The 21,772-nt window shown below is 48.0% G+C and overlaps 1 protein-coding gene across 1 annotated transcript in view; it reads right to left on the reverse strand.

The window, feature by feature from the left end:
- MYO1C (myosin IC) overlaps positions 1-21,772 on the reverse strand; it is a 57,946-nt gene that overhangs the window by 31,588 nt on the left and 4,586 nt on the right. The window contains exons 2-6 of the mRNA XM_060259050.1: positions 11,138-11,293; positions 8,918-9,033; positions 6,002-6,200; positions 2,296-2,376; positions 1,167-1,346 (exon numbers count right to left, since the gene is read on the reverse strand). Coding sequence (XP_060115033.1) covers positions 1,167-1,346; positions 2,296-2,376; positions 6,002-6,200; positions 8,918-9,033; positions 11,138-11,293 — 732 coding nt within the window. The remainder of the gene's footprint in view (positions 1-1,166; positions 1,347-2,295; positions 2,377-6,001; positions 6,201-8,917; positions 9,034-11,137; positions 11,294-21,772) is intronic.

Here is a 21,772-nt window from a genome sequence, read left to right on the forward strand (position 1 = left end):
AACCAATAAAACCTGATTGTGTTTTTAATGCATCAGTGCACCAGCAAAGCTTTAAGCGGGTTAGCGAGTTTTAATAAATCATAAGTAATTTATCAATCTGGTAAATAATTAAAAGGAGATACGCTTAAAGTTGCAAAAAAACAAAATCCATATATGTACAATCTCACAGGGTTAAAAAAAACCCCACTAATTGTTGAAATCCTTATATAAATACCTGTCAATTCAGACTGCCTTACTGAACCAGACCTTCAGTCCATCTAGGTCAATACTGTCTACTCAGACTGGCAGTGGCTCTTTAGGGTTTCAAATAGAGCAGGGGTGGCCAACGGTAGCTTATCAGATGTTTTTTGCCTACAACTCCCATCAGCCCCAGCCACTGGCCATGCTGGCTGGGGCTGATGGGAGTTGTAGGCAAAAAAAAATCCGAAGAGTTACTGTTGGCCACCCCTGAAATAGAGGTTTCCCCTACTGGTGGCTGGGGGGATTGCCATGTCCCCCCAGCCACCAGTAGGGGATGGGGGTGGTAGGGCTGCCAGATCCAGGTTGGGAAACTCCTGGAGATTTGGGGATGGAGTCTGGGAAGGACAGGGACCTCAGTGGGGTACAGTGCTATAGAGTGCCCCCCCCAAGTATCCATATTCTCCAGGGGAACTGATCTCTATAGTCTGGAGATGAGCTGTAATTCCGGGGGATTCCCAGGTCCCACCTGCAGGCTGGCATCCCTACCTACCACCTGACCTTTTGACTGGAGATGCTGGGGATTGAACCTGGGACCTTCTGCATCCCAAACAAAGGCTCTACCACTGAGCCACAACCCCTTCGAAGCAATGCCAACCAAGACATGTTCACTACAAGATCTCAATGCAGACTTCATGAGTGAAAAAAGGCTCCAGGGCTCTTACGCAGGTTTGGCATGACCATGTTTTGTTCGCCTTGGCTTAGTTCATATATAAATAACAATGACATCAAAAAACATTTGATCTCTTGTTCTATGGAGTGTTTCAGATGTTGCAATGAAATTTTCTGCAAATTCATTAAAGGATATTTATTTGGTTTGGATCTTCTTGGTTTCCAAAAGGTTTGCAAATCTTCTTTTCTAAATATTTTCTTCAACCATTTCTGCTTGTATTTTAAAAAATGGCAGCGTGCCAATCAAACTCCCATACCTTCACTAGGAAATGGTACTGATGGGGGCTCTTCTCAAGCCCCAGCCTCCGGAGCAGCTCTTCCTCCCCTCCCTCCAGCAGTTGGTAGAATATATGGAAATTCCTCTCTCCATGATTCTGGTGCACAACACGGGACTTCTCCAGAAGGTAGTTCAGGATGTGGCCCCCGATGGGAGCTCCCTAAACCAAAACAAGGAAGCCAACATCAATGAGAAGAAGTGGAAAGGGGCGCAAGCATGAGCAGGGGAGAAAAGGGGTCCAGGGGAGCAAAGACCTTACTGGCCACAGCATTTGCCAGGTGCTTGAGAAAGGAAGAAGATACTGATCGGAATGGCAGGGTTTGCTTTAGGCTCACACAGGGAACATCCCTGCGACTGGTTCCAATACTGAGACGGAGCACCGTACTGATGAAGAAAGACTGAAGCTCTAACGAAGCAACACACAAAATTAGTCCCACTCTGACACCACCACCCCGCTCACTTTCCTGGGGGAAGGAGCAGCAGCCACTGACTTGAGCTTTTCGTACAAAAGGGGCACTCCACGAGGCTTATGTCACGTCAACTGCTTGTTTCATTGTCCACATGAACAAGGAAAAATAGCAGTGTGGAGAGTCCATGGATGGAAATGGGAGGTTCACGGATGGAAATAGGGGATCGCTCCCCCCCCCCCCCACGGGTGCTGCTACAGGCAACATTTGGACCCAAAAAAGAAAAAGAGCAGAAATTTGATGCTTACGTCTCCCAGAAAGTTTCAGTCTTTGCCCTTGCAGCACAGAAAATCCGTGCCAAGGTGGCAATGCGAAGGGATGATTTGTAGATTTATGTGTCTCTATTCTTATTGCTATTGTATTGCATTTGTCGTTATACCCTTTTGCTTTACATGATACTTTGTATGTTCATTAACCTCTAGTTCACTGTGTTGTTCCTTGAGATTTTTGTAGACTTGTAACAGCTAATGGCTAATTACAATACACGAACTAGAACTAGAACCAAAGCCAGCTTGTGCGCTCGCGCTCTCTCTCTCTCTCTCTCTCAGATGCACTAGAATAGCCTTTTATTTCTTCACAGCTCCAGATGCCTAAGAGGTCCCAAAGAGTTCCTCCAAAGGGAAGCAGTTTCGAAACACTCACCTTGTAATCAAACTGGACGTCCATGTATTTCCCAAAGCGGCTGGAATTGTCATTGCGCAGAGTTTTGGCATTTCCAAATGCCTGATGGGAAAGAGAGACAGAAAAAGCGATCAACCTCTGCTCGCTTGACCACTCCCAAACTACCTCCCTCCCAAGACACAGCTGTCAAGTCTGTGCCTATTCCACAGGCACCGTTTGCAGCTCCTAATGGCACCAGGCTGCCCTACTTCCTCTCTGCTTTCCAAGAGATGATGAAGCGGGAAGTGGGGTGGAGGAGGAAGGAGGGTAACTGGCTGGGGATGGGCCATGGCCATAGAATCATAGAGTTGGAAGGGGCCACAGAGGCCACCTAGTCCAGCCCCCTGCTCAGTGCAGGATCAGCCATAGCATCCCTGACAAGCGTTTGTCCATCCGCTGCTTCAAAGACTGCCAGATCTTTCCCCCCCCCTTTGATTCACCTTTCCCTTTTCTACTCTACTTTTTTTTTTTTTGGCCTTACTTGTTCTTCCCTCTCGTTTCACTCTTCCAATCCCTCTCATTTTATACCTTTCAGTTTATTTTCCCCTCTCCCAGTATTGGTACCAATTGAGAATTCTCAGCAAAGTTGGAAAGTAAGACTTGTGCTATTTAAACTTTGAACAAATACGTCTTTACTTTACTTGTATGCATGTTTCAATTGATATTAATATTTCCTTGTCTATTTTCGCGGGTGGACAATAATCAAACTGAGTAGGATGGTTTATCGGCTTATGGAAGAAACAAAGTATTGGCAGGATCTCTTTTTTTTAAGTCTGTCCTTGATTTTATACTAAATTTAAATGTTTATAGTGTTAAACAGCATTTTCTTTTATAATATAATTGTACTGCCTCCTACTTCCTTTTACTTATGAACGTATGAACATATGAAGCTGCCTTATACCGAATCAGACACCCTCAGTCCATCCAAGTCAGTACTGTCTACTCAGACTGGCAGCGGCTCTCCAGGGTGTCAAGTGGAGGTTTTCCACACCTTTTTGCCTGGGCCCTTTTTAGTTGGAGATGCCGGGGATTGAACCTGGGACCTTCTGCTTACCAAGCAGATGCTCTACCACTGAGCCACCGTCCCTCCCTAAGAACCAATGCCGAATAAAGGTTTCAGCATCAATATCAGTCTGCCAGATCTGGCTGTCATTAGATGCAAGCTCTCTAAAGCTGTGCCAAAGTGTGTCGCCAGAAAAAGCTTTGTTTTTCTCAATCACTGCTTAATAGGTCCCCTTTCTGCTGAGGTCAGACTGGCTAGTAACCACGGACCTTCCAAGCACTGTCATAGTGTGTAGCTCCAAAGCTCCAAATTTTTTGAGCCTGCAGGCATCTTTGGAATTCTGACAAAGGGTGGTGGGCATCAGCAAAATGGCCACCACAGGAGGTGGAGCCAACCACAAAATGTCAGGGAGTGAGATTAGGCATAACTAACAGCAACTCTTCAACATTACAGGTGAAATCTCTGCTTTAACAGGACGCCTTTTTAAATGGGCACACTGTTTTAAATCGTTTTCTTGCCTAGAAACACATCTGACATGGTCACTCAACAAAGAGCCTTTCGCTTTAGTGGCAGATGCCCCCAAAGCAACGTTTTTAAAAATCTGCTCAGTCAATCAGATCTCCAGTGAACGATCCAAAGGCCTCACAGGCAAAAGCCTCATCTGTCCCCACCCATTTTGAAAAAATGCTTGGTGGGTACCAGGAAAAGTATTGGTGGGCACACCGATCGGTGGGCATCACACTGAGTATAACTTATTGAACTGCATTATCCAGAGCTATCTCTTCATCCTTCACACAATGTGGACCAAACTACTCTTCACCTGCCCCTGTTGCTCTTACCAAGAGACATATGGAAACATGGGTTGATCTCACTTGTTCTGGAGTCTCTGGACAATGCCCTTCCATTGCCCAGGTCTTTAAATCTGACAGCCCAAAAAGCTTTTTTTGCTTGAGAAGCACAAGCCATAGAGCCAGTTTGGTGCAGTGGTTAAGTGCGTGGACTGTTATCTGGGAGGACCGAGTTTGATTCCCCACTCCTCCACCTGCACCTGCTGGAATGGCCTTGGGTCAGCCATAGCTCCCACAGGAGTTGTCCTTGAAAGGGCAGCTTCTGGGAGAGCTCTCTCAGCTCCACCTACCTCACAGGGCATCTGTTTGTGGGGGGGGGGGGGGAGGTAAAGGAGATTGTGGCTGCTCTGAGATTCAGAGTATAGGGCAGGATAGAAATCCAGTATCATCTTCTTCCCCTTGCCCAGATTGCCTGAGGTTTCAATTTGGGTTGTCACCAGTATGCTGATGGCACCCAGCTCTATCTATTGATGGATGGCAGACTGTCTTCTGCCCCTGAGCACCTGTCCGAGGCATTAGGGGCTGTAGCGGGATGGCTACAGAAGGGCTGACTGAAGCTAAATCCAATTAAGACGGAGGTCCTGTGCCTGAGTCGAGGGGGGGTGGTTTGTGTACCCAGCTCCCACCCTTGGAGGGCACGGTTTAAGTGCCAACCCAACAGGCGAAGAGTTTGGGAGTGATCCTGGATGCCTCACTTTCTATGGAGGCCCAGGTCACGGTGGCTGCCAGGTCTGCCTTCTACCATCTACGGCAGAACAGGCAGCTAGCACCATATCTATCCCCCCGAGACCCGGCCACAGTTACCCATGCAATGGTCACTTCCAGACTAGATTACTGTAACTTGCTCTACGCTGGCTTGCCCTTGAAACTGATCCGGAAACTGCAGCGGGTGCAGAATGCAGCAGCTCACCTGCTGACTGCATCACCTATATGGGTGAGCATGCGGCCGGTGCTCCGTGGCCTGCGTTGGCTGCCCATAGAGTATCGGATCCATTTCAAGGTATTAGTTCTGACTTTCAAAAGCTTACACGGCCTGGGACCAACATACCTGCGGGACCGTCTCTTCCCGTATATGCCCCGGAGGTTGCTTCATTCGGCCTCCCAAGAAAGGCTGACTGTCCCCGGCCCAAGAGATGCCCATCTTGCCTCAACCAGGGCCAGGTCTTTCTTGGGCCCGGCCCCAACCTGGTGGAATCAGCTCCCTATAGAGATCCGGGCCCTACCTGGCTTGCTAGCCTCTCCTGGGGTCTGTAAAATGGAGCTGTTCCGCCAGGTCTTCGGGTGAGGCAGCAGGCATCTATCCATTACATTGGTCAGCCTCCCCTACTGTACTGTCTTACTGTGCTTATTTGCTGCACTGTCCTGCTGCACCATCTCATCATATTGTTCTGCCGGACTATTTTGTTCTATTGAATACTGTAATTGGCTTTTTATTGTTATATGGTTTTATTGTGTTTTTATTATTTATATTGTGCTCCGCCCTGAGCCCCTACGGAGGAATGGGCAGAATATAAACAAACAAATAATAACAATAATAACAAGAAGAAGAAGAAGAAGGAAGAACGAAGGAGGAGGAAGAGGAGGAGGAAGAGGAGGAGGAAGAGGAAGAAGAAGAGGAAGAAGAAGAGGAGGAAGAAGAAGAGGAAGAAGAAGAGGAAGAAGAAGAGGAAGAAGAAGAGGAAGAAGAAGAAGAAGAAGAAGAAGAAGAAGAGGAAGAGGAAGAGGAAGAGGAAGAGGAAGAAGAAGAAGAAGAAGAAGAAGAAGAAGTAGTAGTAGTAGTAGTAGTAGTAGTAGTAGTAGTAGTAGTAGTAGTAGTAGTAGTAGTAGTAGTAGTTACCTCAAGGACCGGATTGCACTGCAGGAGTCTGTCCTTCACAGTTTCCACCTGGTCACTGGCTGGGCACGTCACAGCGTAGTACTGCAGGATCTTCTTGGTGGCCTCAGTCTTGCCGGCTCCACTCTCCCCGGATATCAGAATGCACTGGTTCTTCCGCTCCGTGCGCAGAGCACGATAGGCGTTGTCGGCAATGGCATAGCTAAGGAGTAAGGGCAACGAGTGTCACATTTGTAACAGCATCACCTCCAGGACGCCTTCCCACCCCCCAATCAGAATCAGGTCTGCTTGCCGGGAGAAGGAACCAGAGCAGGCTTCAAGATCAAACACGAGGATGAGCCAGGAGGTTTGCCGCTTTGACTCATTCCTAGGAGAGGCGGTTTGGACCATGAATTTAAAAATAAGTCATCTCCACAGCTAACAATTTCAGGAATGCAAAATCTCTCCCAGGGGGATGCCTGATAGAGTCTAAATTCCAGAAGATGTACAGCGGTTGGATCTCCCCATCCCGTTTTCAAAGCAGAGAAAGGAAGGAGCTAAAAACAGGGCCCATGCTTTGCCCATCCACTTCTCAGTTGCTCCTCTTTTCTTTGAGAAAGGGGAATAGAGATGGAGAATAAAGTTTGGTAATGGCCCAGCTCTAGAGGACCTGATATTTGACCCTGTACTTTTTAGTTCATGTTTATTTCAACATGAAAACACCCTCCACAATGCATTGGCTACAATAACTTTTTTTAAAAAAAGAGTAAAGCTCAACAATGTAGTCTTTTTAAATGAGAGCTGGGGAAGATTGACCCAGCTATGCAAACAAAGCTTTCTGGTCTGGTCTCTTAGCAACATGGGAAATATCAGGCTGGAGGAACAGGAAAAATCTCCTCCCCTTCTTCCTCCCTCCCACACTCCCGCCATTTGCCTTACCCAAGCAGAATCAAGACAACTAAATCCAAAGCAACCCAGCAGAAATGTTTCTCTGACTATGGCAACGCTCCAATCCCCTTTTTCACGGAATGCTCTTAAAGATCCTTCCCTCCCAGCCGTGCCACACCTTACCACTTCACTGTGGCTCGCTGGCAAAGCATCTGCCTTGCTTGCAGAAAGTCCCAGGTTCAATTCCTAGCATCTCCAGTTAAAGAAAGGATAAGGTACTAGACTGTGTGTGAAAACTCTGAAGAGGGGCTGCCAGTCAGACCGGGGGTGGGAAGTGCTATCACGTTGCAGCCGATTCGTGGCAACTCCGAAGGGTTATCGAGGCAAGAGACTAACAGAAGGGGTTTGCCATTGCCGGCTCCTTGTAGCAACCAGGGGGCCTTATTAATCCAAGTACTAACCAGTCCTGACCCTGTATAGCAGAGGTGGCCAAACTGTGGCTCTTTCACACCTATTGTGCGGCTCTCAAAGCCCCCATCACCCTGTTGGCCAGCTTGGAAAAGGCATTTCTCTCTTTAAATCACTTCTCTAAGCCAAGCCAGCCAACAGCCTGGAGAATGCATTTAAAGTTGCTTTCTTTCCACCTCTCCCTCCATCTTCCTTCCTTCCTCTCTCCCTCACAACTCTCGCACATCTGACATTCGTGTCTTGCGGCTCTCAAACATCTGACATTTATTCTATGTGGCTCTTATAGTAAACAAGTTTGGTCACCCCTGCTGTATAGCTTCCAAGATCTGATGAGATCAGTCTAGCCTGGGTCTTCCAGATAAGGACACCAGCCACAGCAGACCTTGATAAGCCAACTCTCTGATTTGTATAAAGCAGCTTCATGTATTCGTCTAAACAAGGAGCCTTCTCCAGACATCTCAGAGATGTGCAGCTTCCTGCTTTTGCCTGACTTGAGTTTCTTCATGGTGGACTAGTCAGGAGACATTACAGTTCAAAAGGGATTTCCCAGGGTATGTGACTCACAGAATCATAGAGTTGGAAGGGACCTCCAGAGTCATCTAGTCCAACCCCCTGCACAATGCAGGAAACTCACAAACACCTCCCCCTAAATTCACAGGATCTGCATTGCTGTCAGATGGCCATCTAGCCTCTGTTGAAAAACCTCCAAGGAAGGGGAGCCCACCACCTCCCAAGGAAGCCTGTTCCACTGAGGAACCGCTCTGACTAGAATCATAGAATCACAGAGTTGGTAGGACCTCTAGGGTCATCTAGTCCAACCTTCTGCACAATGCAGGAAACTCACAAACATCTCCCCCTAAATTCACAGGATCTTCATTGCTGTCAGATGGCCATCTAGCCTCTGTTTAAAAACCTCCAAGGAAGGAGAGCCCACCTGAGGAAGCCTGTTCCACTGAGGAACCGCTCTAACCGTCAGGACATTCTTCCTGATGTTGAGACAGAAACTCTTTTGATTTCATTTCAACCCATTGGTTCTGGTCGGACTTTCTGGGGCCACACAAAACAATTCCGCATCATCCTCTATAGGACAGCCCTTCAAATACTTGAAGAAGGGGTAGGGGAGGTAACCAGTGTTCCATCTAAGCTGAGTTAATGTGAGCTAGCGCACAGGTTTTTTAGCCTCCAGCTCACACATTTTTGTCTTCGCTCAGGAAAAAGGGCCCCAGAGCAAACCAATTTATGCAGGAGCTCACAACTTTAATGCCAGTAGCTCACAAAGCAGAGTTTTTGCTCACAAAACTCCACGGTTTAGAGGGACTACAGGAAGCAACTCTCAGCACACGGCAGGGTATGCTGCATTTCTTCTGCTCTCCACAAGCAGGCACTCAAGCCTGGACTTCAGGGGCTTCAGGCCTACTCGGTACTGGGCAAAGGGAACCGTCTTCCCATCAAAATGGTTCCACTGTGGGGAGGCAGCTGGCTGTGCTGCAGAGGCCAGGAAGGGTGAGATGGCTGTCTATGGATCTGTGAGAGCCAAAATCAATGACATCTGCAAAGCGACCCTCCCCACCCCCGGCTACTCACAGATGAGGAGAGACTTCATAGAAGCTGACGCCACGGTAGCGGTCCATGTGCTGCTTGCTGTAGATTTCCAGGTCCTTGTATGGATTCACCGAGACCAGGACAGAGCCGATGTAGGTCTGAGGAGGGAGAAGGTAAAGAGTCAGGCAGGCCTCGGAGCACGAGCAGCAAGGCTTTTTTGTAGCAGGAACTCCTTTGCATATCAGGTCAACTCCCCCCCCCGATGTAGCCAATCCTCCTGGAGCTTACAGTAGGCCCTGTACTAAGAGTTCTGCAAGCTTTTGGGGGATTGGCTACATCAGGGGCGTGTGACCAAATATGCAAAGGTGTTCCTGCTACAAAAAAAAACCCTGATGAGCAGTATCAACAAAATGAACAGAGCAGTAGAAACCCAGATCTGGATGGGGGTCCCGAGGGTCATCTAGTCCCTGCACATTATAGAATATTCACAACTACCTGCCCTCCACCACCACCACCCAGTGACAAGTGTTCCCTTGAAGCTGAGTTAGTGTGAGGTAGCTCAAAGTTTGTTAGCCTCCGGCTCACACATTTTTTCTCTTAGCTCAGGAAAAATGGCCCCAGAGCAAACAAATTTGTGCTGTAGCTCACAACTTAAATGCCAGTAGCTCATGAAGCAGAATTTTTGCTCACAAGACTCTGCATCTGAGAGAGTATTGCCAGTGACCCCTACTCCGGGTCCAGAAACATAGAGTTGTGGAAGGGACCTCCAGGGTCATCTAGTCCAACCCCCTGCACAATGCAGGAAACTCACAAATACCTCCCCCGCCATTCAAAGGATCCTCATTGCTGTCAGATGGCCGTCTAGCCTCTGTTTAAAAACCTCCAAGGAAGGAGAGCCCACCACCTCCTGAGGAAGCCTGTTCCACTGAGGAACTGCTCTAACAGTCAGGAAGTTCTTCCTCATGTTGAGCCGGAAACTCTTTCGATTTAATTTCAACCCAGTAGTTCTGGTCGGACCTTCCAGGGCCACAGAAAACAATTCCACACCATCGTCTATAGGACAGCCCTTCAAGTACTTGAAGATGGTGATCATATCACCTCTCAGCCACCTCCTCTCAAGGCTAAACATGCCCAGCTCCTTCAACCCTTCTTCATAGGACGTGGTCTCTAGAAGATGGCAAAAAACCACTCCAGGATCCTTGGGCAAATCTGGCCTGGAGGGAAATTCCTTCCTGACTCCAAAATGGTGATCAGCATGATGTTGGGCATGGAAATGAGTACCGGCTCATCCCATCCTGCCCTCCCTCTCACAAACTGCCAAAATTCACAGTGAGTCACACAATCAGCGTTGCTATCAGACAGCCATCTAGTTTCTGCTCAAAAACCTCCAGAGCCCACCACATCCTGAGGAAGTCTGTTCATCAGTAGAGAGCCGCAGGCTTCTGGTCAACTTTTACGCTTCAGAATATTCTTGATTTTGGCTCTCTTTAAATCTTATGCAGCACGATCATAGAGACATCCTTGAAAAAAGCAGTTTTCAGCTCACAATGTGTCTGGAGTGAAAAAAACCCTTTGAGAAACCAGCTGGCATTTTAAAAGGTCTGGGATATCCTTGAACCTTATAATTGCACACTCTTATCTGGGAGAACCGGGTTTGATTCCCCAGTCCTCCACTTGCGGCTGCTGGAATGGCCTTGGGTCAGCCATAGCTCTTGCAGAGCTGTCCTTGAAAGGGCAGCTTCTTGAGAGCTCTCTCAACCCCACCTATATCACAGGGTGTCTGTTGTGGGAGAGGAAGGTAAAAGAGACTGTGAGCTGCTCTGAGACTCAGAGATTCAGAGTGGAGGGCAGGGTATAAATCCAATATCATCATCATCTTCTTTTCTTAGAAAAGGGACGCTGTTGGCGATTACGTCCTGCAGGCTTGTCACCTGGAAATTCTAACACTGCATTGCTGGCCTCTGCTTTCTATACGACACAGAGGAGAGTGCTGCTCAAGGACACTGGTTGGGAAAAACCAAATGAAGAGGGAAATGAGTCATCTGCGGATCAGGATGTGCCAGACGCTGGCATCTATAATCCTCTGCTCCAGAGTGGGGTGGGAGTGGGGGACAGGTGCACCCGACAACCAGAGAGATGTTTTTTTTATGAAAAAGCAAATGCTGGGAGTTCGGGCTGGCCCCTGAGGCATATAAGGATATCCCATTGCTGGCTAAAAGGAGGAGCTGAGTTGCTAACAAGTCCCTCCGTTCCACTACTCACATAGATCAAGTTTTCCTTGAATCGTTTCCGCAGGTTTTCAATAAAAGCTGCTTCGCTGGTGAAATTTTCGAGGAGGACGAAGTCCTGCACTCCCACCCGATCCCGGGCCGTCAGAGCGCTCTCCATGGCTAGCTGCACTCCACCACTGCCAACAGCCTGCAAGCAAACACACACAAAACGTGTAAGGTGGGAGCAAAAAAACCATCAGCAACACCAAGAAGACGAAGAAGATCATGGAGAAGAAATCCAGTACGGTCGACATCTGTACCGCCTCGCCAAAAGACGATTCCTGACATGCCAGTTGGCTAGCAAACGGAGCTCAAGCAACTGTTGTAAGAACAAAGCAAAATCCACTCCTCCAAGGGCCCCACATGTGGGGCGCTCTGCCTCCTTCCTGGCACCCATACTGCAGGCAGGCTGCGTTTATTTTCACACAAGCACATAAATCCATGAACTACAGCTGTCAACAGCCTGCACTGGGGAGCACTACGAAGAGTATGAAATTCTGCTGCCGTTTACCACTGTTTTTGTGCTCCTTGACTGCACTGACCGGCCTTGGCCTGGCCAATTAGCGATCCGAAGGTACAGTGGAAGCCAGAGTGGAGCAATAGTTTCCATGGCAGTGGAATCCTCCAGCACCACTTGGGTCTTTAAAAGAGCAGCATGGAAGGACCTGGCATAAGGGCATAAGGGATGCCTTCCCAACCACTCCCATTTTTGGTGGCACCCATCCATCTCAGCACGGAGGAAAGCCAGGTGTTTGTTCCTTGCTCTTTGCCAACCACCACACAGTCCACATGAGACATGAACATATGAAGCTGCCTTATACTGAATCAGACCCTCGGTCCATCAAAGTCAGTATTGTCTACTCAGACTGGCAGCGGCTCTCCAGGGTCTCAAGCTGAGGTTTTTCACGCCTATTTGCCTGGACCCTTTTTAGTTGGAGATGCTGGGGATTGAACCTGGGTCCTTCTGCTTACCAAGCAGATGCTCTACCACTGAGCCACCGTCCCTCCCCTGCTGCTCCCTCCTGCGCTCACCTCCTTTTGTTCATGCTGGGGCAGGTGGTACCCAGCAGGGATCAGAGACCTCTTCTGCTGAATCTGCGTCCACAGGCCCTCCACTTTCATGGCTTGCATTATGAGACAACTGTGTAGGGTAGCGTCCCCAACTCTTTGCTGGCTGCACTGAGGAGTGAGAAATAAGCCTGCCTCGCTAGAACTGCACAGAGCCCCTTGGAGAAAACCTTACCGATAAGAACATCACCTCCCCTTTGCCATTCCCATGAGAAGGGAGAGAGGTTCACAGATCTGCACCTGCCTCTCCCAGGGATGTTTTTCATTTCGCTCTCTCTCTTTGCCACTTTCCCTCCACAGAAAGTAGAGCGCAAGTTTGGCTTCCCCCACCGATGAGCTCTCAAGCTTTGGTCACATCATGAGAAGACATAAGAATGTAAGAGAAGCCATGTTGGATCAGGCCAGTGGCCCATCCAGTCCAATGCTCTGTGTCACACAGTGGTCAAAACCCGGGTGCCATGAGGAAGTCCACCAGTGGGGCCAGGACACTAGAAGCCCTTCCACTGTTGCCCCCCCAAGCACCAAGAATACAGAGCATCACTGCCCCGGACAGAGAATTCCATCCATACCTCGTGGCTAATAGCCACTGATGGACCTCTGCTCCAGATGTTGATCCAATCCCCTCTTGAAACTGTCTACACTTGTAGCCGCCACCTCCTGTGGCAGTGAATTCCATGTGTTAATCACCCTTTGGGTGAAGAAGTACTGCCTTTTATCCGTTCTAGCCCGACTGCTCAGCAATTTCATTGAATGCCCACGAGTTCTTGCATTGTGAGAAAGGGAGAAAAGGACTTCTTCCTCTTCTATCCTGTGCCTTCTCTATCCTGTGCACAATCTTGTAAACCTCTATCACGTCACCCCTCAGTCGACGTTTGTCTAAGCTAAAGAGCCCCAAGCGCTTTAATCATTCTTCTAGACCAGGGGTGTAAAAAATGCAGCCTGGGGGCCAAATCAGGCCCCCAAGCAACTGACTGTCATCTGCTTCCTTCTCCCTTTCTCTTCCTTCCTTCTGCATAACAACTTGCTTTGCCAGCCAGGCTTGCTAAATAGCACAGGAGCTACAGAGCAAAACCTCTATTTTCTCCATAGGCAGAGGCTCCTCCCTTGGGGACAAAGAGGGGGAGGGAGAGCTTGCTTTGCCAGGCACAGCACAGCTACTGAGCCAAGCCTCTCTTCCTTCTATTGGCTGAGGCTCCTCCCCCTCCTGGTCCACTGGGGAAGGAAGGAAAGAACCAGAGCTTCCTTTGCCCGGTTTCCTGGGCCCCATGGGAGAAATACAAAGAAAGCACCTTTAAGACCAATGAGTGCTAAGATTTTAAGGATGTTTTAAGTTTTGTTTTTTTAAAAAAAAATCGTTGTGTTTGTCTGTGTCCTTGATAAAGTTTATATCTCTGCTACCTAATCATAAATATGTACACACGTGGCTCCGCCCAACCTGACGTGGCTCGGCCTGACAAGGTCTCATTTATGTCAGATTTAGCCCTCATAACAAATGAGTTTGACACCCCTGGTCTAGACGCACTGGAGAAGACAACAATGCTAGGAGAAGCTGAAGTCAGCAGGGAAAGAGGACGACCTAATATGAGATGGATGGACTCCATCAAGGAAGCCACCGCCTTCAGTTTGCAAGACCTGAGCAGGGCTGTCAATGACAAGACATTCCAGAGATCATTTCATGGGTCAACTGCAGCTGCCAGAAATTGACTTGATGGCCCACACAGCACTGGGCTTCCCTGATGTGGTGTGAGATTATCTACAGGTCATAAAGCAAAGCTTAATCTGAATTTGGACTGCAGAAGAACAAGGGTGGGATCAGTCTAGGAGTCACTTCTGAACTGGAAGTCAGCGGTCTTAAAAGAGAAGGGCTTCCCCATGGCAAATTCTAGCTAGAGGGCTACGCATGTTCGGCACAGCAGTCCCATAACACAATGCTTTGTACTGGGAGACGTGGTCTCTCTCTGGATCAGACTACTAACAGGGATGGACACAGGCAGGGGTCCTTTTGTAGAAAAATAGATGGTGGAGCTCATCAGCATAAATCATTAGCATATGCCCCTCCCAGCCAAAAGCAATGCGATGCAAGAAAGGAGAGCCCCGGGAGAGTGAGGCCTGATTGGGCTGGCTAGAGATCCTGGGGCTTGCCTGGGACTCTCCTGGGCTGCCCCTCCCCTAGTCAAAAGGCCAGCAAGCCACCTGCCACCCAAAATCACATAAGAAGTGGAGAAAGGGGTTAATAAGGGCTGCTGGGGGCATGGCAAAGCTCCTGGTGGCTGGCTGGCTGCCCATTCTCCTAATTCAGGGATTGTTATGCAGCTGCACCTACTATTCAATGGCCAATGTAGGTGGGGAGGAAGAGGGGGAACCCTCAGAAAGGCTCAGGAGCAGTGCTCCTGTGAGCTCCAGCTGAATCTGAGGCCTGGACGCAGGTTTAATAACAGCAATAGCAGCCGATGTCTTTGCCTCTGGAGCATTCCAAGGCTAAGAGCCAATCAGGAGAGACTCTCGAGGCAGCTGGACCACAGCCAGAGCAAAATGCTTGGGGCTCAGCAAGAAGCAGCAGCCAAACTGGAGGGATCCATCTGAGTATACCATCCAGCCCTCTTTCCAAGCAAAGACCTCGTACTTCTTGCCAGAAGCTGGTGTTTCTGCACCGCAGGGTTCTGCATCTGCTTGACATCCACATATTAGCCTGCTGCTAAAGGCGGGAGGGGAAGAAATGCAACTTCACAGCAGCTTCTAGCGCTATCGTCACTTGAATCACGCGGAGGGCCGGCATCAGCATCCCACGAGGTGGCGCAGCTGCCAGGGCCGGGGGCTCTGGGTGGGGCCCACTGCTGCTCACCCACCTCCCTTGCCACCTGACTGCAAGCCGTTCCCCCTCTGTTTGCTTGAAGAATTCCGCCACCCATGGTCCCTGCTGTTTGGTGTCACTGGGAGAAAGCATGTGGGACATACACAGGGGGTGGGATTTTAGCAGGAGCTCCTTTGCATATTAGGCCACACCCCCATGATGTAACCAATCCTTCAAGAGCTTACAAATAAGAGCTTTGTAAGCTCTTGGAGGATTGGCTACATCAGGGGTGTGTGGCCTAATATACAAAGGAGCTTCTGCTAGAATTCCACCCCTGGGCATACAGGTGGTGCTGCCAGCAGCGGTGGCAGCACTACTCCCAGCTGCATGCTAGGGAAAGAGGTGCAGGTAACTCAGCAGGGGCAGTGGGAGAGCTCAGGAATGGGAGAAGGTGGGGGCACACAAGTGTGACCGGGGTCAGGTGCTGAGGGCCTGGTAGTCAGCAAACAGGGGCCCATAGGCATGTCTGCCCAGAGCATCTCGAAGCATGGAACTGGGTCTCATTCCTGTAAATAAGGAGATCTCATAGAGCTCAGAGCAGGAGGAAAATGCACTGAGTAGCAAACCCCAGGATAAAAAAGGTAAAGGTAGTCCCCTGTGCAAGCACCAGTCATTTTTGACTCTGGGGTGATGTTGCTTTCACAATGTTTAAGCCCAGCCAAAAAAAAAAAAAACCTCCTCAAACACCTCCCTGAAAATCAAGGAGGGTGCCTGTTAATAGTATCCCCATATGTTATATAGGGAGAAAATAGTGAAGGAGAAGGAGAAGAAGGAGAAGAAGGAGAAGAAGGAGAAGGAGAAGAAGGAGAAGGAGGAGGAGAAGGAGAAGAAGAAGGAGGAGGAGGAGGAGAAGGAGGAGAAGGAGGAGGAGGAGGAGGAGAAGGAGGAGGAGGAGAAGAAGAAGAAGAAGAAGAAGAAGAAGAAGAAGAAGAAGAAGGAGGAGGAGGAGGAGGAGGAGGAGGAGGAGAAGGAGAAGAAGGAGAAGAAGGAGAAGAAGGAGAAGGAGAAGGAGAAGGAGGAGAAGAAGAAGAAGGAGAAGGAGAAGGAGAAGAAGGAGAAGGAGAAGAAGGAGAAGAAGGAGAAGAAGGAGAAGAAGGAGAAGAAGGAGAAGAAGGAGAAGAAGGAGAAGGAGAAGAAGAAGAAGGAGAAGGAGAAGAAGGAGAAGGAGAAGAAGGAGAAGGAGAAGAAGAAGGAGGAGAAGAAGAAGAAGAAGAAGAAGAAGAAGAAGAAGAAGGAGGAGGAGGAGAAGAAGAAGAAGGAGGAGGAGGAGGAGGAGGAGGAGGAGGAGGAGGAGGAGGAGGAGGAGAGAGAAGAAGAAGAAGAAGAAGAAGAAGAAGAAGAAGAAGAAGAAGAAGAAGAAGAAGAAGAAGAAGAAGAAGAAGAAGAAGAAGAAGAAGAAGAAGAAGAAGAAGAAGAAGAAGAAGAAGAAGAAGAAGAAGAAGAAGAAGAAGAAGAAGAAGAAGAAGAAGAAGAAGAAGAAGAAGAAGAAGAAGAAGAAGAAGAAGAAGAAGAAGAAGAAGAAGAAGAAGAAGAAGAAGAAGAAGAAGAAGAAGAAGAAGAAGAAGAAGAAGAAGAAGAAGAAGAAGAAGAAGAAGAAGAAGAAGAAGAAGAAGAAGAAGAAGAAGCAGCAGCAGCAGCAGCAGCAGCAGCAAAAGCTCAGTAACCAATGCAGTAGGATTTTAAAAGTCTGGAACCACCAGAAAGAATGGAAACACAGCATAAGTATCCACATGACACATTCAGCCGTACAGAAATTACATAAATAGGATCCTGTCTACAATAAACTATACACCGCAGTATAGACCACACAATCCCTAAGCATTTATCCAAGCAAGTTTGTAAAATCGTTGTATACAGTGCAACGCTATTACTTGCCCAGAAAAGCCCTCTTAAATAGTTCAGTTTTGCATAGTTTGCAGAAAAGCAGGAGTGCGTATATAGAATAAAACCTTCCCCACCTCTCATTTATCCTTTGACTCTCTCTGGAATATTTTCCATCAGAGCCTGCTGCTCAAGTGTACCCTGCCTACTAAAGGGAGAAAGTGGGGACGATCCTCCCCCTCAACACTCACACAGACGACAACCAAGAAGAGAACTATAGGCTGTTTTAGAGCTGCCTTTTCCTATACTTAACACAACTGAATTGTCGCAGAAACCACCAAAGGGCATGCTTGGGTTGGGTGTAGGCAGCCCATCTGAGACCTCCTATGTGCATAACTCAGCAGCTATCCAGAGGACTGTTTCCATAACAGCATTCACTAGGGAAAAGAAAGCATAACTGGCATAACACGCTGGGCTTGCATTCCACAAAGGCAGCATCAGCTGTTAGACCACTCCCCCCCCTTTTGATACATCTGGCTTCTGCCTGGGCTAATCTTAGGGAACCGGCAGGGGGTAGGAACACAGACCAGCACCAACAAATAATCAACAACGCAGATGGCTTTTTGAGTATGTCATACTTCGTTGGGTTAAACCCAATGGAGTCGGGCTCCTTCCAAGGAAGCCTCCTCAACACAACCAACCCTTAAGTCTCTATCCTTGTGAGATCTTGAACTCAAGGCAGGACATAAGGCAGGATAGCAACTTTTAAATATATGCTTTGTATTTAATTTTTTTTTTTAAGGTAAAGGTAGTCCCCTGTGCAAGCACCAGTCGTTTCTGACTCTGAGGTGACGTTGCTTTCACAATGTTTTCACGGCAGACTTTTTACCGGGTGGTTTGCCATTGCCTTCCCCAGCCATCTACACTTTCCCCCCAGCAAGCTGGGTACTCATTTTACCGATTTCAGAAGGATGGAAGGCTGAGTCAACCTCAAGCTGGCTACCTGAACCCAGAAACCCGGGATTGAACTCAGGTTGTGAGCAGAGGGCTCCGACTGCAGTAGAGCAGCTTTACCACTCTGCGTATTTAATTTATCCCTCCCAAAAGTGCTGTCAAGCTGCAACTGACTTACAGCAACCCCTCATGGGGTTTTCAAGACGAGAGAAGAGCAGAGGTGCTTTGCCATTGCTTGCCTCTGCATAGCAACCTTGGTATTCCTTGGCGGTTGCCCATCCAAATACTAATCATGGCTTAGCTTTCAGGTTTTGACAGGCTCAGAAAAGATAGTCCACATTTTAAGGCAAGGTTCTGAAGCAGCTCATCCTGAGAGCCAGTTTGGTGTAGTGGTTCAGTGCGCTGACTCTTATCTGGGATAACCGGATTTGATTCCCTGCTCCTGCACTTGCAGCTGCTGGAACGGCCTTGGGTCAGCCATAGCTCTTGTAGGAGATGTCCTTGAAAGAGCAGCTTCTGTCAGAGCTCTCTCAGCCCCACCCACTTCACAGGGTGTCTGTTGTGGGGGAGGAAGGTAAAGGAGATCGTGAGCCACTCTGAGATTCAGAGTGGAGGGCGGGATATAAATCCAGTATCTTCTTCTTAAGTTCTCCCTTAGATCTATGTATAAACCTCTGGCTGATGCATCCAGTGAGGAGGGGGCAGGGCTCTTTCTCACCCACCACCGAGACTTTTGTGCACCATAATAATAATAATTATTGTGCCACCTTCTGTACAGAATGGTCAGAAGATCCTAAAATTGTCTGGCAGGCAGAAGTTCTAGTTCTTTAGCCTTATGCACCACTAGATAGAGAGCTAGCCTTGTTTTCAAGGTAAGAGATGTTTCAGAGGTGATTTTCCATTGTTTGCCTCAGTGTCACGCCCAATGTTCCCTCTAAGCTGTTAGTGTGAGCTAGCTCACAGTTTTTTAGCTTACAGCTCACACATTTTTGTCTCAGCTCAGGAAAAGCAGCCCCAGAGCAAACTAATTCATGCAGTAGCTCACAACTTTCATGCTAGTAGCTCACAAAGCAGAGTTTTTGCTCACAAGACTCCACTGCTTAGAGGGAGTATTGGTCACACCCCTGCCATTCCTTGGAGGTTGTGCTTCCAAATACTAACCAAGACTGACCGTGCTTCGCTTCTGAGATCTGTTGGGATTGGGCTAACCTAGGCTGTCCAGGTCAGGGTTGTGCACCCCAGACAATCAGTGGAAAAGCCCATGCCACGGAAAGCTTTGGTTTGTAGTAGGAAGCTCACATGCCATCCAAGCTTCCCTCACTTGTGGCCTCCACCAGCCTGCTTATCAGAGAGTCTGGGCTTAGAACAGAAAATGTACCACAGAGTACCACACACACTTCCCTGTCCAAGATGCCACCACATTAAAGGTCACTTTTTGGACAAACAAGGGAAGCTGTATCTTCCACCAGCTTCAGCTACTGAGCCAGCAACGGCCTTTCTTGGGTCATTATGGTACTTGCCCTGGTAGTATCTAGATCAGATCACTGCAATGCACTATATATGCGGCTCCCCTTGAAGGCTATCCAGAAGCTACAACTGGTACAGAGCGCAGCAGTAACAAACAAGGTAAAAGGAGGGGAAAGAAAACTCAGTCCGGCTAAACAGGTCAAGTAACCAAAAAGGTTGAGAAGAAAGACAATAAACGACTGAAGGAGAATATAAATTTAATAAATCCATTAGAAACACCAACAAAATATAGTGCATTATCAAAATCTCCTTAACCAGTTAAAGATAACAGTGCACTAAACTATCGTACAACTAGCCACCAAATGTATCTCGGCAAGAAGTTGCCAGTGGGAAAAAAATATCAGGAGAACTCTGTGTACGATCATATAAAATGCCTGTATAAACCATGTATCCTGCTTATCACGTAAAGCACATTAGCGCACCACCGACTGTAGACTTGATATGGTCCTATAAATCACAGTCTTCACAATGACTCCACCCACTTCATACTAAATCTGATCAACCATACAACTCTCTCACAAGTGTAGGTAACTGTTCATAAGTGCTCCAGGACCCTATATAGAGAGAGCACTGCGATCAGGATCTCAAAATCTTTTGGTTGTCCCCGGGCCAAAGGAAGCCCGCTTGAAGACCACAAGGGACCGGGCCTTCTCTGTAATGGCTCCATTTTGGTGGAACCAGCTGCCGAAGGAGGTAAGGGCCCTGCGGGATCTTACTCAATTCCGCAGGGCCTGTAAGACAACCCTCTTCCGGATGGCCCACAACTAACCGGCCCTGTATCCCTGTATCCCTGTATACTGACTACTGAATATTGAATATGGAACACCGGAATGCTGAAGACGGTATACCGAATCAGTATTTGAATTTGAATAGAGTGTAGCTTCACGACCGCTGTCTGATTTTTAACGGTATGTATATTTATAACAAATGTTGGATTTTAATTATTTAATATGAAATGTCAATTTTAAAGTGTAATTTATTTTTATGTTAGTTTTACATATGTTGTAAGCCGCCCTGAGCCACTCGGTGGGAAGGGCGGGATATAAATCCCAGATAAATAAATAAATATAGCAGGGGTGTCAAACATGCAGTTTGGGGGCCAAATCAGGCCCCCAGAGGGTTCCTATAATGCCCCTGAGAAACTGGCGGTCATCTGCTTCCTTCTCCTTCTCTCTTGCTTCCTTCTGCATCACAGCCTGCTTTGCAAGGCTTGCTCAATTGCACAGGAGCTACAGAACAAAACCTCTATTTTCTCCATTGGCTGAGGCTCCTTCCTTGGGGAGGAATAGCTTGCTTTGCCAGGCTCTCTCAGTCGCACAGCAGAGCTACTGAGAATGGGAGAAATACAAAGAAAGCACCTTTAAGACCAATGACTGCTAACGTTTTAAGGATATTTTAAGTTTTTAAAATATATATACATATTTGTTTGTCTGTGGTGTTTATAAAATGTATATCTCTGCTACCTAATCTTAAATAGGTACGCACATGGCCTGGCCCGACATGGCTTGGCACAACAAGGTCTCTTTTATTTCAGATCCAGCCCTCATAACAAATGAGATCGACGCCCCTGCTATATAGCTTGCAGTCAGCATACGTTAAGAACTACTAACTCCCACCAAATGAACCTCTCTGGCCATCTTCAAGGGTCCTGTTTTGGGTGCCCCTGATATCTGAGGCTAGATGGGTGGCAAATGGTGAAAGGAACTTCTCGGTTGTGGTGCTGGCACCATGGAATTCCTTCCCCAGGGAGATCTGTCACAGAGCCCCTCTGTCACTGTCTTCCACCAGCGGATGAAGACATTTCTGTTTCGTTTGGCAATTCCTCAACCATACCTCCTTCCTGTTTATATATTTTGTTAACTTGTTGCTTTTTATTATTAGTTTCAGTGTCTGCACTCATTTAGACATCACTTCTCTATTTTGCGTTCCCCCGCCCCCCACAGCCCCCTACTCACCTATACACCCTCTAAGCTGTGGAGTCTTGTGAGCAAAAATTCTACTTTGTGAGCTACTGGCATTCAAGTTGTGAGCTACGGCAAAAATTATTTTGCTCTGGGGCCATTTGTTCTGAGCTAAGACAAAAATGTGTGAGCCAGAGGCTAAAAAACCCTGTGAGCTAGCTCACACTAACTCAGCCTAGAGGAAACACTGGTTCTCACTGCGTTTTTTTTTTGCTTTGATGATTTACCTGCAAAGTGGATGGGGGGGGGGCGGTCTCATGTTTCTGGACCTGTCCCTTTCATGCAGATTTTTGATCCAGACTCTGAATTAGATTTATGACAAGTAGGGACCCCCAAGAAGCTCGAGGGAAAGAAAAACCCACCCTCTCCAAAAGCCCATTTCCTTCTGCTTCTTCTCCCTCTGCCACCACTGCATCCTCCATTTCTTCTCCACAATGCCCCACCC

This window comes from Heteronotia binoei, chromosome 18 (genome assembly GCF_032191835.1).
Source record: "Heteronotia binoei isolate CCM8104 ecotype False Entrance Well chromosome 18, APGP_CSIRO_Hbin_v1, whole genome shotgun sequence".
In the NCBI taxonomy this organism is placed as follows: Eukaryota; Metazoa; Chordata; class Lepidosauria; order Squamata; family Gekkonidae; genus Heteronotia; species Heteronotia binoei.